The 18,937-nt window shown below is 45.2% G+C and overlaps 1 protein-coding gene across 2 annotated transcripts in view; it reads right to left on the reverse strand.

Annotated features, from left to right (window-relative positions):
- Positions 1-79: 79 nt before the first annotated feature.
- The window catches only part of MAP4 (microtubule associated protein 4), a 130,279-nt gene continuing 111,421 nt past the window's right edge, over positions 80-18,937 (reverse strand). The window contains exons 15-23 of one of the 2 annotated variants that reach the window (XM_026841639.1): positions 17,552-17,729; positions 14,053-14,112; positions 13,564-13,886; positions 11,159-11,287; positions 9,568-9,660; positions 4,770-4,851; positions 2,405-2,517; positions 484-661; positions 80-195 (exon numbers count right to left, since the gene is read on the reverse strand). In XM_026841639.1, the coding sequence (XP_026697440.1) occupies positions 191-195; positions 484-661; positions 2,405-2,517; positions 4,770-4,851; positions 9,568-9,660; positions 11,159-11,287; positions 13,564-13,886; positions 14,053-14,112; positions 17,552-17,729 (1,161 nt within the window). In that variant the 3' untranslated portion in view covers positions 80-190. Of the gene's footprint in view, positions 301-483; positions 662-2,404; positions 2,518-4,769; positions 4,852-9,567; positions 9,661-11,158; positions 11,288-13,563; positions 13,887-14,052; positions 14,113-17,551; positions 17,730-18,937 lie in introns of both variants that reach the window. The other variant, XM_026841638.1, reaches the window with a different exon arrangement.

An 18,937-nucleotide genomic window follows, 5' to 3' on the forward strand; every position in this document is an offset into this window, starting at 1 on the left:
GGGATGGGCTGCAAGGGGAGCTGGCTGTTGCAGCGGTGACAAGGAGGCGGCTGAGCCCAGGCTCTCGCTGACGGATGTGCTACGCCAGGGGGAAGTGCTGCTGGGGAGGTTGGGGGGTTTGGAGACGACGATTTCCGCTCCGTGGTCTGTCCGAGCCTTGGCCTTCTCACGGAACGTCAGCTTGTGAGATTCAATCTGCAGCGACACAAGGGCAGGTGAGAAGGGGAAGGGCAGGAGGAGGAGGAAAGAGGAGGAGAGAGGGGGGATGGAAGACGATACCATAATGTCATCATTAGATGCCTGGAAAATAAAAGGCAATTTTCTGAATTAAACAAAGGCAACAGACACCCTACAGACATCGATACAGACAGTTTTCAGATGACAGCGGCGTGACGGGTGCCCAGGGGCGGCTGCTCTGCCCTGCTGCCGTGCTCTCCCCACCCCACCCGGCAGAGTGCGTAGAGAGAAGGCGCAGGCACTTACTTGTTTCTTGTATCTGAGTCTCGAAGCTCTGAATTTCCCTTTGGTCACCACCGCTCAGGGCAGTGGGCACTGCTGGCCCTACGCCATTCTCCCGCATCTCACTGCCTGCCTGGGCCGCTGTCACCTCTCCGTTCTGAGGGGCTGGCGGGAGCTGCCCTGGCTCCGCGCTGCCCTCAGCCTACAATGAGACAACGGGGTGGGGAGGACGACAGGGACGAGTCAATAGAAGATGGGGGTGAGGGGTTGGGGGTGAAGTGCGGGTTCCCGGAGCCCCCTCCGCCCTCCCCAGCTGCCGAGACACACGCGGGGACGTAGAAGGGGGGTGGTTGGGAAGCAGCAAGCAGCCCCTCTGCTCCCCGCGAAGCCGCTGTCCTGACCAGCTTTCCAGCCTCTCACGGTGCTGCTTCAGGCCCCACATTGCTCCCTGCCAGCTCGTCCGAGCGCCGGGGCCACATCCCTGACTGTGGGGGCTGGAGATCAGCACACTCTCACAAACCAGGGCCTGCAGCACCCCCCCGCAGTGAGGGAGGATGGTCGAGGCAAAGGGACTCAAGCAGAGTGCTGCGGGGTCACAAGCAAGCATGGGCTTTGGGTGCGTCACAGAGAAGCAGCCTCAGTTAACTGGGGACAGGTTTCTATGCCAGAGCCAAACACAGTGAGTGCCAAAAGGGGAAGGCCACGTTTGCACAAATCACCTCATCTTCTTCACTTGGTGCTGCACTGAGCACTGGGAGTGTGGTCTTTAGAGAACATCCCATGTCCTGGCCTCTCCTACCTCAGCCCGGTGATCCCACCTGGGGTCCCCAACCTCTACAAGCCCGGGAGAAGAGCCAAGTCTTCCTGCTGTTAGAGGAGAGACTGATACTCTGGTGGGAGCCTGCAGGGTGGCTTGGAAGACCTTGGGACACCACCAATGCTGCAGGGCCTGCTGCAGGCCCTCTTTTGCCAGGCTGGAGTTTATTACATAAAGGTCTGGAGATTGGCCTGATGTCTCCCCAGAAAATATTCTGGCAGTCACCCCTTGCCTTGTTTTAATGGGGATGATTAAGCACAAACTAAATACACTTGGGAATTCTGCCGCATGATCTGCTCTTTAGCACAGGGATTATTTCTTTCAGATTCACACGGCATTTAACACAAAAGCTCAAGCCGCCTGAACTCTAAAACCTTCCCCAGCACAAAAGTGCTCAAACAAAACAACGCTGGGACAACCGCGGGACCTCGGGGTTTAGGTTTCTTCTCTTCCCTCTGTCTGTCCTGCTGGCAGCAAAGACTAGGTCAGGTTTTAGCAGTTCTGATGCCAGAGCACAGGAGTGTTTTCTCCTCTTCCAGAGCTACCAGCCAATTCAGAATGTCACAAAAAAGCCCCAGCACTACTGACCCCCAGCACTGCTCTCATGTGGCTCCATGGGTCAAGCCCAAACATCCATCATGAGGGGGTAACGGCCCTCCCCTAAGAACAGGTGAAGGAGACCTGCATCGAGGCTGGGGGCATTTTCTCTTCTCCTGGGGGGAAGGGCTGAAACACAGCAACGAAAGTGCAACAATCTTTTCTTATTGTCAAACAAAGGGCCTCTGGGCTGGGCTGCACTACAGGTTACAGGCTGAAAAGTGCTCCTGAGGGCTGCAAGGTGCCATCTTCCTGCACACACACACTGCTTTGATCTCACCAGCTCTATCCAGGGATAAAAATAAAATTTGAAAAAAAGTAATGCCCAGCAGGGAGCCATTCAGGCAGGCAGTTCACAGCGCTCTCCTCTTCAACTCATACTTACTCCTGGGGATCACAACTGAGGCCACAGAAACACGTAGAGCGCCACAAATGGCTGGGGGTGGAGAGGCTGCGCTACATCAACAGCAGGACGAGGGCAAGAACCAAACCAAAACCCTACCCCGATGTGCCAGAGCTTGCTGCACCCACCTTCACGGTGCCTCCTGCTGGCAAGTGTCCCACGTTGTCCAGAGAACCCACTTTGGCTTGGGCCTTCTCCTTGAAGTTCAGCTTCTGGTTCTCGATTTTGACATCTCCTCCCCCTAGAATAAGATCATGTACGAGTGAGTTTAGACTGGCTCTGAGGAAGGATTTCTTTGCAGAAGGGGCTGTTGGGCGTTGGAATGGGCTGCCCAGGGCAGGGGGGGAGTCCCCATCCCTGGAGGGGTTGAAGAGTCGGGCTGACCCAGCGCTGAGGGGTCTGGTGGAGTTGGGAACGGTCAGGGTGAAGTTCATGGTTGGGCTGGAGGAGCTTCAAGGGCTTTTCCAACCCAGATGCTTCTGGATTCTATTAATACCTCCAGAACAGCCCCAACTGAGACATGTCGTCCCCTTCCCAAGCCCCAATGAGGAGCCACAGGGGACCCCAAGTACTTCAGAGGAGGGACAGGACCAAGTCACACATTTCGTGTCCCAGTCTCTCTCCAGTTAAGGTTCAGTTGACAAACTGGCCAGATCAAAGTTGGTGATTTCCACCAGTGCAGGCCAAGCAACACTGCAAGACCACGAACAGGCTGGAAGATCTCCTCACACCACCTGCCTCACTAGATCTCCTTGTGAACCTTTCCTCCTCCAGTCGAGGTGTGATCCCGCTGGTGAGCTTCCAGTGGCCGATACCAGCTGCCCACTCCCATCTGTATGTCCCCTGCCAAGGCCTCTGCCAGCTCAGCCCATCTGCCTGATTTGTGCCGGCACATGTTCTGCTTATCTGTTCCCACTCCTACTCCATCCCTGACAGCTGTTACAGCTCCCTCCCTGACACATAGACCCACGTGCCATGGGCGTGCAGGCAGGGAGAAGCCAACCACAGGGACTGGATAGACATCAGGTTCAGGAGAACCTGAAGGTCAGAAAAAACAGAATCACAAAATTATCTGGGTTGGAAAAGAGCTTATAGATCCTCCAGCCCAACCATGAACCTCACCCTGACCATTCCCAACTCCACCAGATCCCTCTGCGCTGGGTCAACCCAAACACATTTCCAGCACATTTCCAGCAAGATCTTCCTAGATTTAGAATACTGCAGTTTCCATTAATATATAAGACTATACATGCAGTCCATATGCCAGGAGGTTTATCAAAAAAACCCTACTTAAGTATTGCTAAGCACAACTTTGCTTCCCAGTGGCATCACTAAATACTCAGTCCTTGGCACTTGGGAAGCTCGGCACGGCCAGTGATGGAAGCCAAACTGATTTGGTCTAACAGAATCAGTTAAAACATCTGACAACAGATGGATGGATTATTCTGCTTTAATCTGCCCTGGACAGGAGCAGTTATTGTCACGCACAGCGTGTTATTACAGAGCACTGAATAAGCAGAGGTCATGTTTGTGGCACCACATTCTCAAAGCTGTTTGGAGGCATCGAACCATGGTGCTCGGTGTGTAAGGCTGAACAACTTTAAGCCTAACAGCCTGGCAGGAAGGGTGCAGGGAACTCCCACGAGCTGACAAAGACAAGCTTGTAGGATTTCTTTTCAACTTTGGTGGGTGAATGTTGTCCCTGGTGCACAGATGTTTGACTGTCAGGAGTTTTCCTGTGCAGGTAACTGTCCCCAGATATAGAGAAACCAGTAAAAGTCAGTGAACTGGTTATACTTTAGGACGCTGTAGTTCAAACCACCTGCCTGCAGCCACAGGACCTTGAACTTGAGCCTTGCCTACACTCCAGCTGAGCCACGGACTGGTCACTGCTTGGTTAGGGAACCTGAGTTTTGCAGGAATTCACACCAAGTAATGAACACAAAGTGTTCTCAGCAGGGAGCAAGTAATTCCTGCACACTCATCCCATAATACAGGATTAAAGGGCCAAAGGCATTTTATATAAGACAGGAGCTGCCACTGAACTGAAGGCTAAAAAGACCCTTGTATCTGCTTTGAAGCACTGGAGGGAAGTTACTTTATCCTTCCAGAGGACATACATGTCCAAAGAGCCCCAGCACCCACTGGGAGCATGGATGAAGTTGCCAGACTCCTGGAATGGTCATGGCAAGTATCCACTCCTTTTTTTTTTTTTTTTTTTTTTCAAATTTTTCTTCTTCAAACGGGGAGTTAAAAAGAGAACTCAGTCAAAGCACTAGATTATCTTCACAGGCAAGATGAAATCCCACCTCTCCTAATCCCCTTCTCCACTCATGAAACCACCAGGAATTGAGGAACAGGCTAGGCAGTACTTCTAGAAAAACTCCCTGAACACAGCAAACTCCTTAAACTATTTCAGTTGCAATCCAGGACTATATTTAAGCAACATGCAATATCTACAGACAAATCACGAGGAAATGGTAAAATTTCTACCTGGCTTATGCTTGATATTTGCTTTAGAGCCACACTTCGAGGACACTTTGGAGAGGTCAACTTTCTTGTTCTGGATCTGCACCTAAAGAGACAAAACCAAACAACTCAATGCAGAGAAACATTTCCTGTGAATCTGGAGGCCAGTGGGCCATCTCAAGCATCAGGCCACACTTAATTAACTTGCACCCCCTTTTCCACCGTATTATATTTTCATATTGATTTCCCAGCCACTGTGTGCCAAATGCCTCAGTGTTATTTAAAGGCCTGCACCAGCCAGAAGTGGTTCATGTGAGCAGACAGAAACTGAGACCAGATAAAACTTACAGACGGACAGTAACCAGAAACAGGAGGCTTGAGTTCATGGCACATCCACGGACTACAAAAGCCGTTGGGAGAGGGACCACAGAAAGGGGATTCCCTTGCCACGTTCCCCAGACTGTCTCTGCCCAACGCTGGCTCTGCCTCTGAAGACATGGGCTGCTCCAGACAGTCACCAGGACAGATGGCACCTCAGTTCTACTCGGCTACCCTCTCGCTGTAGGGCCACAGACATGCCACCAGCTCCAACTTTTTCTACCACCCACGTGCAGACTGCCCCGTGCTTAACTGTCAGGCTTTGTGTGCAGCCTCCTCGCAGCAGTCCTTCCTCCCTGCTGAGAGTAGGACACCAGGGAGGATCATCATGCCCAGATGAACCGTTTGAAGAAGCTGTCCTTCTCAAAGACAGTACACTGGGAGTGGGGAAGCTACTCCCCACTATTATTTCCTTTAACCTCATTCTACCAATGACATAACAAAATCATAACTGAAAAAACATTCAGTGACGCAGTCACAAAATCGTGAGGTATTCGTGACTCAGGAAATGACCTTCTTCCAAGCCAATGAGCCAAATGTTGTAGCATGACGTTTGTGGACATCAGTCTCAATTTGGGAAGTGTCTCCTCCAGGGTTGGACAAAGGTGGAGTCAAAACATCCCAGGTTTTATGTCTTTTTGCTCAAAAAAAGTTTTCATCTCTGAGGCCTGGACCATTGTACAAAGCCCCATTTCTGACATGTTTAAAATTCCTCCTGCATCTCCAGGTTGAGGAACAATTCCTCTATTCCAGAATGAACTTCTTGTCTAGTGACTTGGAGATATCTCATTTCATACAAACATAGGAAAATTCATACCGAAAAGAAGGTGGTCATCTGGTCTAAACCCCTACTAAGCTGACATTATCACTTTCCATGGGAAAAATCTGGGGGGTTTTGGTAGTAATGTTAAGAGGATCGCCTCTCCCAATTGTGTCAGCAACCACCAGCTGACACCTACATGCACAGAAAGTTCTGCTATTGATCACCTCACAGAGAAAATTAAAATCTTTTTGACCATGACAAGAATTCATTCACCTACCAGCTACTCTAGAAGCTTATTGAGAATGATCATAATTTGCAATCCATCTTTCTCAGGAAGCCTGAATCCTCCTACTACTTGTGAAGGGGGATGAGTCAAAGCCCTGATGCCTCGTTGGCTCACAATTAGAACAGCAGAGTCTGGCCTCCTGCTATGTTGTTCCACGTTCATGTACCCTGACTCAGTGACACCAGACACTCTGAAAAGGTGAGATCACGGCTACTGGATTTGATTTTCTTGGGGGTTGCTAATAAAGTCAGCACAGCTTTTATAATGGGTGCTTGCTTGCTTGGAACTGGAATAAAACTGAATTTATTTCACAGAATGCATTTTAAATTAATGTTTGCTATCAGCTAGGCTAGACATACCCCATTACGACTCCTCATGGTTTCACCTGGGGATCCAAACAGTTATACCTAGATGGAAGTGCATTTCTTGTAAGATTTCTAACATTAGCTGGTCTGAGTTTGCAATGGGAAACACATTGCATTCACAGAGCCAAATGCTCAGCCTCTGGTGCCAGAAGTAAACTTTAGATCTGAAAGTTTGATACAGAGGGTCAGACGGAAAACATGATTCTCATTTATTCTTAAGATTTTCTATCTCTGACCATTTCCCAATTCATCCAAAGAGGTTAAGCCAAAGGGTAGAGAAACACATGTACATTCCAAATCACCTTGTTAAATCTTCACCAGCATGTACATTACCAGCACTTTGTAAAACCTACCTCTTTACTGCTGCTTTCTTTAAAAAGAGATGGGGAAAATACTAAAGCACAACAAAAGCTTTCACTCAGGAAAGCTAACTATGTTTGTGTCAAGATATTTCTGGCAAATATAAGGTGGGTAGGAACAGTATCTACTGCTTTTGAACATGTCTTCTTGGAGGGGAGAAGAAATTATCTCCGTGTATAGAAGGGAAAAAGGGTATCAGACAGAGTGTACCAGGTAGGAACCCCTTTACTTAGGTAGGATGTCCATCACTTCTGCCAGAGCAACCCTAAAGCTGAATCATAATTTGCTACTAACCACAGCTCTTGTCCACAGGATTCCTAAAAGATTTCACTGAAGCCACAGACTAGAACCACAGACTTCCCAGACTTCCCCATCAGCAGTGCAGTTCAGGAATTAAACATCGAGTAATCTTCTATCAGAAGTGATCATCATCATTAATTGAACAAGAAAACATCTTGGAAGAAGACACTAATATTACAGTGCTCCAAAGGGAGCGAGCAGATACAGAAATGAAGAAAAGGAAACACTTTTATAGAAACCCAGACCTGCCACTGTGTCTCGTTTGCTCACACTGGTACTGCCGGTGCTGGGTCTAGGGGTGTTGGATGGCTGGGAACAGCTGCCTGAAGCTGCTTCGGGGCCATCTGGAACCCAGAAATATGCATCACTATTCTCAAAGCAAAAAGTTTAAGTAGTTGAACAAGGAGGAAAACTGCAGTGGTAAAAGGAGAGTTTGGAAGAGGAGGAAAAAGAATGCAGGCACACACTGGTCCCCTAGAATTGCGAATGTCCCTAGGACAAGACAGTACAGAGGAAAGGACAGGTTTGGTGATTAAAAAGAAGAAAGAATAGTTGACTAATGTAGTTAATCAAGAAAAATACCTCCCACACTTAAATGACATTTCTGTTAGCCTCTAATTAAAAAAAAAAAAAAAAAAAAAAAAAAAAAAAAAAAAGTAGGCATGAGATTTGTCCACTAAAAGTCTATCCAAGGTAAGAGTGGCAAAATCCAAGTGGCTCGTGAAATTCTTCTCCTTTGAGTGCGGGAAGAGTTAACTTACAACAGCTGCTCTCTCACAGCACAGCCACAGGGACTTCTGCCACAAAACACTGATGATGATAAACAGTCTGTTCCAAACCTGGGTGACAAACCCAGATGAAATACACAGGAGGAACAGAAATGTGCACAGCTAAAAAAATATTACGAGGGCACCTAATCGACATGATGGTCTCAACATCAGTTTTTCTCTCTGTGGCGCAGAGGATTCTCCTGTCTGAGGATTTCTATGGGAAGCTCCATACACACACGTGTGTGCTCCTATAAAGACGGGGTAAGTCGCAAAAATATCAAGTGAGAATGTGCAAACTAGAAGGCAAAGAGGTCAGCAGAGATGTGTGTCCCGGGGCTCTAAATGGGAATCTGAACTTAGTTAAGCGAACGCCGCACGTGTGACTTCAACACTGACCATCCTGGCAACAAACCTGTAGGGAACAGGCTTGTGAACAACTCAGATTTCATTGTCTCTTGCAAAGATTTAAGGAAGAATTAGTCATGTAGAGTGAAGGTTGAGCCAGTTAGACAAATGCACGTGTATTTCCTAGGAAAAGCGGTCACGGCAGTTTGCACCACAGTCAGGTCCTACTTGTATCCCCTGAACCAGACAGGAGACAGAATGCACTGACTGTAGAGCAACAATCTGGCCCCAGAAATTAAGTATTTCCAGGGAGTTTCACTGATGCTGGCTCTCAGGCTCTGGGTACACAGGGAGTGTCACAAGATGTGACAGCGGGACGTCATTCCTCAGGAACCTGGCACAGTTAAACACCAACGGATAAAACCTTCCTGGGCTTAAGTACTTCAGTGTCTTTTTGAAACCATCCCATCTCTGTATTTCTGCAAACTATCCCTAGGACAAACAGCCTAGCATATATTTGTTAAAGTAGCATGGATCTGCCCACAAGGAAACAAGCCTGCCAAACTATAGTCATGTTTTCTAAAAGCTTCAGTAGCTAGTTAACTTTTTCTGCCAGACATCCAGGTTATAATACTCCAAACTCAGCACACAGGCATTATTACAAGCTTAGCCTTCTATTTTAACACACTCAACTCTGCTGCCAGAGATATCAGCAGCCTTTAAATTAAGAAATTAATTGCAGCTCAAGATTAAATCCCAGAGTCTTTTCCTCCTCCTTCTTCGAAGTCTTGTGAAACAAGAAGTGAAATTCATCTGACTCAGGAATGCTCTATTAGCCAGTCAAGAGTATCGGGCACTTCTAGGCCACAATTCATTTCATCTGTAAAACCAGACATCTGAAACAGGGCAGAAGGCGGATGAGGTGCCTCCACTGACTGCTGAGGGAATGCACAGTGAGCTAACTCCTGGGGTCAACCACATGCACATCCTACCTTTGGTCATGAACACCACGGAAACCATGTGAGAAACAGGTCAGGTGTATTTGTAGTACAATGAAACAAGACACGCATTCAACCTAGCATCCCATGGGGGAGGGAAAAAAAAAAAATTCTCCACCCTATATTATTTACAGAAGCCCTGAAACTCTGCCACACGCTTCTGCCTGAAACAGAGCATTCTGAAGGCTGACATATAAAAACATAGTACAAGAGAAGGGAGTTAGTAGAAAGACAGCTTGCCCAGAGCCCATACTTACATTCCCACCTCCAGGGACATGCTTAATATTGTCCTTGGAACCACACTTGGACTGAACATGGCTGTAGTTCGCTTTTTTGGAGACTATCTGGACCTGGAATGTTACAGAATGGAAAACAACACAAGGGAAGAGGACTGGTTAGAGTTGTCATACGGCAGGCTGGAGTGGCTGCTCTAACATGGTGGATAAACAAGGAGTTGTGTTAAACTCAATCCAACTTTTAGTATTAGGTGTGAAAGCAACTGAGGAGGAGAGTGAGAAAAAAAAGTGAACGAAACGAGAGGCTGCACAGACAGTGTTAGTGCGAGAGCGTAAGCACTACCATGAAGACTGCTTCTGCATCTACTCTACAGGTCAGCATCACCGGGAGGGCACCTGCCTGCCAGAGGGGCTGGGGCTCTTCATGTCCCCCCACAGCTTCCCCAGAGCAGGGGCAGACAGCCTGGCTGCCTCCTGCCTCCACGGACTGGAGCCACAGGGCCAGCACTCCCAGCAATGCCACCAGCTGCCCAGTGTCTGCACTTTATTTCCATTTGCCTGGACTGGCTCCAGTCCTGGGTCATCCAAAACCTCTGGGCAGTAAAGCCCGGTCTGAGAAACAATTCTTCTGATGAAGGCTGTCAAACCTTCAGTTAAATTTTATCAGATGAGTCTTAACGTTCATTGTTTCTCATTTAAACCAGAATGACTCGTGACTTTTTCAAAATACAAAAGGAATATGCTAAGTGAGCTTTTACTCACAAAGGTAGTAACCGAGTTAGAGTAACAGGCCCGTGTTCACAAAGGTTAGTTACGACACGTGTTTAGTCTGGGAGTTATTTAACACAGCACAAAAGGTGGCAGAAGCTGGACGCTGCTTTCTAGAAAGAGGCGATAAATCTGAAGCACAAAAGGAATCACCAGAACAATCTCACTCGAGCAGGTTCCCAAAAACTCCTTAGCCAGTTCAGAAAGGCTGGATTCAGTGCAACAGCAGCTCTGTAAACGTCCTCATGCCATGGTTACTGACTTCCCACCCATTCATTAACAGGCTCTGCCTGATAATATCTGAATTAAACCAGCGCTTGCAGGCGCTCCCGCCTTGCTCCCCATTCACTCCTGCTGAAATACCACGTCCCCACAGCTTCAGGCAAATGGTGACCACCTAACGCATGCAGTTAGAGAGCTTTGGTCCAGCTGGGTCGGGAATACTGCAGAGAAGATATTAAGTCTTTACTACCGCAATCTTAAAACAAGCAGCACTGACCTAAACTTTTCTTCCTAGTTACAAACTAGTGCTGTGTATGAAGAACTGGTCTTAAGGGAAACCTCTGACTCAAAGTTAAGCCTACCTACCTAAAAATGAACATGGAGGACTCTGCTCTGACATTTATATTTGCAGAAGGCATGGAAAAGATACCTCTGAGAGCAATCCCTGACCATGTTTAACTGGGAACACCTCAAGGTTTACAAGAAAGAATCGGAAGAGTATCTGTGCAAGGAATAGTGACACTGACAGAAGAAAGCAGAAGAGTTGAAGAGAAGGGAAAGTGATTCAAAATGGAAATGTTTTCCTTCATCTCCCACAGAGAAAAGTCTGAAATAAACTCACTTTCCCATTGAGCTGTTTGGGGGCACCCTCTTTTGATACGGTTGTTTTAGTAGGAGCCATTTTAGAGACTGCATTGGGTTCAGACTTTCGTGCAGCAGCGGCTGATTCTGGCTTTTTCTCTATTTTCCCCTAGATGGAGACAAATAGATGATTTCAACCAGCAAAAGCAAAAGTGTGGGCAGCACAGTACGTGAATACAAGCTACCCAGATAAACTTAGTGGAGCAGACAACTCAGGAGAAATTCTTACATGCTGTAATCCTCAGGCAAAATATAATCCCGTGCCCGGGAATGATAAAACTAAGGGGGTGGAGGGGAAGCCACATCAGATACAGGATGAAACAGGCACCCTAGGGTCATCAAGCAAGAATTAAGTTCTCCATTTCTCAAAAAACTCACAGGTGCCCTTCACTGGAGTCTCATCATTTCCCCAAAGGCCATGCTGACAGGTCTCCAAGTGACCCCAGCACATTATACTCCACCAAGAAATTAAACCCACTCTCTTTGTAACCCAATGGCAGCGCAGGACCACCTCCTTCTTGTGGAGGACATTATACAGATCTTAAGAGGCAAACACACCCACCGGCTGATTTTCTTTGCATTTAAGCTCTGCTGGATATAGATACACTGTGCTTTCACCTCTGACTTCTCACCCCCACACTGGTTTGACTCGGGCTTTGAGATCAGCAGCTGATTTAGTTTTTAATGAAGCAAATGCAGGTAGACCTAGCTAATCCAGCTAAGTAGAAAACTGAAGGAAAATTTACAGGTTTTAGAAAAACTCAGCAACTACATGAGAAAAATCCTTTCATCTGCTAATCCAGGTAAGTACAGCAGAACCTGCATTTTTTTGGGGGTTGTCAGCATAAATCCTGTATTTCACTGATCTACCAGCAACAGAACAGTAAACAAAAAAAACCAACCAAAAACAACCATTGCTCCTATGGCATTCTCAAATTCTAAAAACATCTCAACATAAGTAAGACCAAAAAAAGGACAACTTACTTAAAAGTACAATTGTTCAGATTTAGAAAATAAAGGACAGTACAAGTAAGTGTAAAAAAAAAAAATTCCCTTCAACTGACACAATAACCCTGTAAGCTGAAAAGCTCTGCAATCCTCAGAACCCTAGCACAGTTCAGAGTAACAGAACAATCTGACATGTTCTTTCTGACCAGATGGCAGGTTTTCTGAACTACTATTTGATTTCAAGCTACAATATATGGTATATGAAAGGGTCACCCTCCTGCTTGCTCCAGAGTTTTTCAGCACACTTGGCTTGTGATTTTCAGAAACTCTGTTTTGGGGAGTGGGAGTTTGTGTCCTCTAGACCTCAAAGCTCTGAGGACTGTCCTGTGATACTGTACAGCTGAGATACGATTAACTCTGAAGAATAAATCCATATTATATCGATGCTGTCTGTGACATACACCACCAAAGCCCAAGAACGCCCTTGACTTTAATGTGCCTGAGAGGAGATTAAGGCTCCCAGCATGAAAGGTGCTCTCTTGGCATCAGATTAAAGTTGTATGCTGAGTTATTCATTACTGCAGACCTGCAGCAAAGATAAGTGGGCAAATCTGTTCCACTCTGTGGAAATTAAAAGCCCTCTGACTACGGACAAGCTGCTAACACATTCAGTCAGGCCAAGATGTGTGTATCTGTTAGACAATACCCAATAAAGGTTTTATGATTGTGCATATCCACTAAATTATTTAAGCCCTCCGAAGAGGGCTACAGGTATATCCCTAAATCTTTGTTATTTACATGGCAGATATTCACAGTGAAAGTGTAATTTAAGGCTGTGACTGACTGAGAGCCTCAAGTTACATCTATGTACACGCTTTCCCCTACAGCTCATTCAACACACCCTGTTCTTTTCCTGAGGCCACCACAGGTTATCCAGAGAGCAGCGTACGCAGACCCACTTCGTTTTAGCTTTAGGTCTGACAAGTTGAACAGAGTCCCCATTCCCAGACCTGAGAAAGGTGCTGTGGAACTTGCTCCTGAATCCAGATTTCCTGCATCACAGTGCATTATTCCACCTTCTGTACCACTGAATAGACTCGATTCCTCTATTCAAAGGCAAAGTTTTGGAATGCAGACAATGTTTTGACCTTTCAATACCAACTAGTTTCTACGTCGGGACGTACGATAGAAACAACAGAACCAGAGTTTTGAATTCCTGTATGTAACACCATGAAGGGTCTTATAGGGGATTCCTTCTGTACGCTACCATCACTGTTAAAGCCTTGTGCATAAATCAAGAACCCAAAGAGGAGCTCTGCAGAGCATAAATGAGAAGAGCAGTGAGGATACAGCCACCAAAATTAGCAAAGAGCACCCCTAATGCTTAAGAGTTACTGTTCCAAAGTGCATCTTGTTACCAAGTTTGAAGAAACTTACCTTTCCTCCACCAGGCTGATGTTTAATATTATCTGTTGATCCAATTTTAGAACGTACATTTTTCAGATCTGGAGCAGAAACGCTGCTGGTGGGACGAGGCGGCTTGGAAACGGTGCTGGGTTTAGTCGGAGCCTTAGCAGTTGTTTTTTTAGCGTCTGCCGTTGCGGTTGGGGTTGTGGTGGGTTTGGTTGCAGCAGGCTTGGGTTTGGGACGACTGGTGGTTACTCCAGGTAAAGTAGGTGCACTGGAGGCGGTGGTAGAAGGAGTGGTGGCACTGCTTTTTACTGCGTTTCCAGTAGCACTCTTAGGGCGGCTCAAGTCTGCTACAGTGATCGCAGCGAGAGTTGGAGGGAATGTGGGGAAAAAAGATGGGTCAGAGGCCATTTATACAAACTTCTTCCGAGTCCTAAAGCTGTACGGTGACCTGCCTGATAAACACAGCCCCGAAACAAGGAGGCTTCGATTTAGATGGAAATGAAACAAAGTTACCTGATGGTGACTTCGCAGAGGTCTTCTTGGCATCTGCAGGCTTTGCATCAGTCTTGATAGCTGCCCAACACAAAACAGAGCCATCAGTATTTCAGAGCAGCAGGCAGTCTGCATAGATGAGAAGGCTGGGATCCCAGCACAGCTTCCCTGGAGTGCAGGGGCTCTCCGCAGCAACTCGCACGCATAGTGCTGGTCCTCTCTGCCCACAGTTCCCATTTATAACATGCTGCTTGAAAGAAAGCATCTCAAGAATTAACTGCTCTGCTCAAACACCTGGCTGAGGGGGAAACAGCACAACTCATTCGTAGTTTCCAGCAAAAGGATCAAGTCACAGTCACAGTAACACACCTGGGGTATGGTCTGCATTTTGTTTTTCCTTAAAATAACTTCCTGTATCTGACAGCACTCACTGACATTATTTTAATCCTGTCCCAATTTAATTTCTAAAAAAAAAAAAAAACACCACCCCAACAAAAGAACCACCACAACCCAAAGCTCTTCTCTTTACTAAATATCAAAAGCAAACCCACATTTGTCCATCTATAACCTCCGCATTATTGTTAGATCTGTTCTAACCAATGCCAATTTTCTTGCACAGGAGTTATTGCACAAATTTTGATCCGTACTGTAATTGTGTAAAACCAAAAATCAATCACTAAACTGAATGAAGCCTTTGGGCGAACACCAGTGATCATGACCTGATTACATGCCACAGATCACATTCCACATAGAGGACAGTCTAAACCAGGAACGCATCTGTATTTCTCAAAGCAGAACAAAACATACACAAAGTTGATCAAGGAAAAAAAAAAAAATCACAGACTGAAAAATATAAACAGAACCTTATTTTAAAGAGCTCTTTGATAATGAAATTCTAGCTTTTTTACTACCAATGACAGATATTTTTGGCTAAATGCTGCTTCATTTCAGTAGCCAAAGGAAGGCAACGTTAAACAATAAATTGAAAAAAATCTAAATTAGAAATTACAAAAACTCCCATCTTCTGATAATTTCTGATAATTTCCATTAACAGTCTTAGATTTTTAGATAAACTCAAGTAGCTGGCAGGGTACTTTATGGAATACCAATACAGAAAAGACCAAGCAAAAGAGGCAGATCACTCTAGGCCAAGTTAGTCTGGATGACTCCATCCTGACTTTGCTAAAAGCATTCAATTAAACACCACGGATACTAGCTAATGAGATGGAACACATTTGGATAATTCAATAAGGCCTAAAGGATAGATATATAATTAATACTTCAAAAAAAGTCCTGTCAAACCAACCTAATCTCATTGCTCGAGACCACATCTTTAATTGGGAAATCTGTATGGACAGAACAGACTTAATTTTATAAAAAGGCCAGAGGACTAATGTGTTACTTTAACATATAGAGATGTTATTTCTACTTTTGTCAGTGGGGAGCCAAATGCTGCAACTCCTTTGTCTATGCTCTTACTAGGTGACGTTGAAAACCTGGAGAATGATAAAGCTTCTGGGAAAATGGTCTATAATGACAGGCAAAGACTTTGACCTTCTTCTGATCTCAGAGATAGAGAGGTGGTCTTGTACAAGAGTCATTTTTAGAGGGAAAGGGGAAAACTGGAAAAAATAAAAAGATATAAATCAAGCACCACATAGCTCATGGCTCTTGTTCCGTCAAAAGTGACTGACAAATATTTAATACCTGAAAAAGTAAAACCATATTAATTTCCAAACAAGCCACTATACACCAATTTTAAAACAGTGCTAACGACTAAATAATGAGCAAACCACAAGGAAGTGAGAGTCCTTGCCTTTTGAACCTGAAAAGCAAGAGCAGATGTTCTTCTAAAATACCACCTTTAGCCAGAAGCCAATTATCCATCCCAGTGCTATGTCATGAGAAACTCAACTGTGATCAGAAGAGATCCAGACCTCCATCACCCACACCTGTGGATCTAGCTGCAGTGCACGTGCTCTACCCAGACTGAAATGTTAGTGTCCCCTTCAGGCCCCACAGCTCTGTTCATCCTCTGTCACATTCCTGCTTTCTTCTCTTCCAAAACAGGGCTGCCTTCTTCCACCACCAGCAACTCCTCTGTGCATTTCCAGACCCAGACAAAGCAGCTTTCCCTCCTAATGGAGCTTCTCCAGCTGACCTCATCTCTCCCTCGCCCACCCAGTTCTCACTGTGCTTTGGCAATGTCCCACCAGCCTTGCTGTGCAGAAGCCTTCTCCTCTGTGCATCTCACCACTTGGAACAACCTTCCCGCATCTCTGCATCGTTGACTCCATCTCTTTTCAAATGCCATCAGAAAACACTTTGTTCTTTGTGTCTCAGTTTTGGAAGGAGAAATTAACTGAGCTCATTAAAACGTATTGAGCTTTCTGGGCTGCAGTTTGCATAAAAGACCGTATAAAATGAATTTTACAAGGATCAGGTCCACTGGATCAGTCAAGATATGTGGCTCTTGGAAAATGCAACACTTCCCCTACACTTTATTAGTTCTATTTTCCCCAACAGCATAATGTATGTAATGTACATCTAGCCTAACATATTTCAACACAGTTAAAACATTGCTATACTTTTGGGGAAGAGAGGTTACAAATTCATGCTTTGGGACTCATAGAACAAAGCAACCTGTATGTATTATTAGTTTTACATGTTTATTGGCAAATTCTGCCAACGAGGTCTAGTCATTTGAAAAGACTTGAGAACGTTTAACTATATTTTTATCTGATGTTAAATCACTCAAGCTCCATTAAAATGAGCAAAAACAGTGCTTGAAAGATGCTAATATGCTGCTCAAGTTTCATGCTGACTGTGTTAAACTCATGGGAAGTTCCCTCTTTGGTAACAGCAGGAGTGGGACCAGTTTTCTGATGAAGCTGATGTGATTTCAGCTCCAAATTCTTCCTGCACTAGCAAAAAACCTCCACTTCTGTTCAACCTTGTTTGTTTTTCAGTCTGAGTGCTTCAAGTCCTCTTCTGAAGATTTGCTTTTCCCAAGTTTTAAATTTTAGTTTTTATTCTAACTGTTGCTACAGCAAAATACAGAGGTAATGGCATCTTTTATTCTTAAATCAAGCATGTTGAGTAATTGCATTAACCCTGAAGCACGCAGAGTTGAGGGAGCCCTGGAGAGGGAAAAAAAAAAGTCTCTGTGCCTTGGCACTGGATCTTGCTTTGTGTTGTATCAAAAGGGTTAATATTTCAGCTATCACTAAGCTTCAAGTCAGCTCCTGACTGACAGGCAGGCCAGATTCCACCTCTCAGAAGTCCAGGTTAACAGCACCTGAGGCTTCTCATAAATGGCTACATTTTAAGGCTTTTGGGTTTTCCCCTTCTTTTGAACCTGAAGATCTCAAGCTTGTTTAGTAATTTTAATAAACTGATGGATGACCTAAACACAGGAAAAAGTGGTCAGCGTACTGGAATAGGTGACCCAACGGCGCTACTCAAACAGAAACCTGCAGCTGGCCAGAGATCTCCTGAAGAAAAACAAGAGAACACTTACATGTTGGCCTCTTGGGTGGAGAAGTAGCAGTATTTTTTGCACCAGCAGCTGCCGTGACTGGCGCCGCCGCCGTTGTCCTTGGAGTAGTGGGGGTGCTCCTGGGAGTAGTTCTAGGAGTGGCAGATGATGGAGGCTTTGAAAGTGAGGTCCGCTTCTCTGTGGTCTTCGCATCTGCAACCTGGAAAACGAACAGGCTGTATTAAAGCCACTATTTCACTCACAGGCTCTTCAAAGCGTTTGCCAACAAAAAGCCTGAAATAAATTCAAATTGTTTAAATTCTGAAACACACAGGCTAAGCACTGCGGAAACACTATAATGCAAAAGATTAAGAAGTAAATTAAGGCATGCAGAAGCGGCCAACCACATTCAGGGCAGGACACAGAGCACACACCCTGCTGAGTATTAGAATTCACCCAGATCTGTTTCAGCGTTAATGCGTGGAGGCCATTTACAGGTGTGAACGAGGCTTTGATTTCTGAGCAAAATGGAAAACATCTGTCCACTAGCAACACTTCTGGGAGAGATTTCTGTCCTTCATGAGCAGAAATGCTTCCTAAGCTAAGAAGGCTTTTATTAAAACACTGTGGACATAAGAATTAAAGAGTCTGTGGTTCATCCCTCACTTGGGAAACCTTCATGTCTGTCCTTGGTAAGTCACTTGTTTGCAAAGTGACTGATCTCTTAAGTATGACAATACTGAGTTAATGTATGGAAACAATTGAGAAGAGATTTCAATTTCATCAAAAAGGGATACAGAAGCATGCAAAAACTTGAACAAAACTGAAGACACTGGTTCACAGAAAAAAGTACAGGTTTACACCTGTGCTTTCTTACTCTTTTCGATAGTTTTAGATAGTTTTACAAGACATTCAAATGCAGTCATTGAAGCTTAAATGTATAGTAGAAATGTTAGCATTTAGACATCCACTGAAAGCTTCTGAGATAAATTTTAACATTTCCTTTCAAATCTGAATTTTTCTACTAGATACTATTCAGAAGTTAACATGGGGAAGATTCAAGGGACATTTCCTGTTCTTAACATTACATGTTGATACCCTACTCCAGCTTTAAGATGCAACCCTAAGAACTGTCCACAAGCCTTCTTGTATTGGAGAATTATCCATCTCCAATATTCCCTGAGGATGTAAGTGTATGATCAGTTATCTCTAAACAGTTTGTATAATGGCCAGACACCATAAAGGGGAATACTGAAGTGTTCAAACTGATTTTTTTTTCCCTTCAGTATTAATATCGAAGCCCTCCATTCAGTTTTCCCATGCTCCTGTCTGGATTTGAGAGCTATCCTATGTTTGTAGTGTATCTATATTTAAAAAACCCTCCTCCTTTAGTGATGGAAGGAAATAAGGAATTATCTTGTGCACCTC

Source organism: Athene cunicularia (genome assembly GCF_003259725.1).
Source record: "Athene cunicularia isolate RWA chromosome 2 unlocalized genomic scaffold, athCun1 chr2_part1, whole genome shotgun sequence".
NCBI lineage: Eukaryota > Metazoa > Chordata > Aves > Strigiformes > Strigidae > Athene > Athene cunicularia.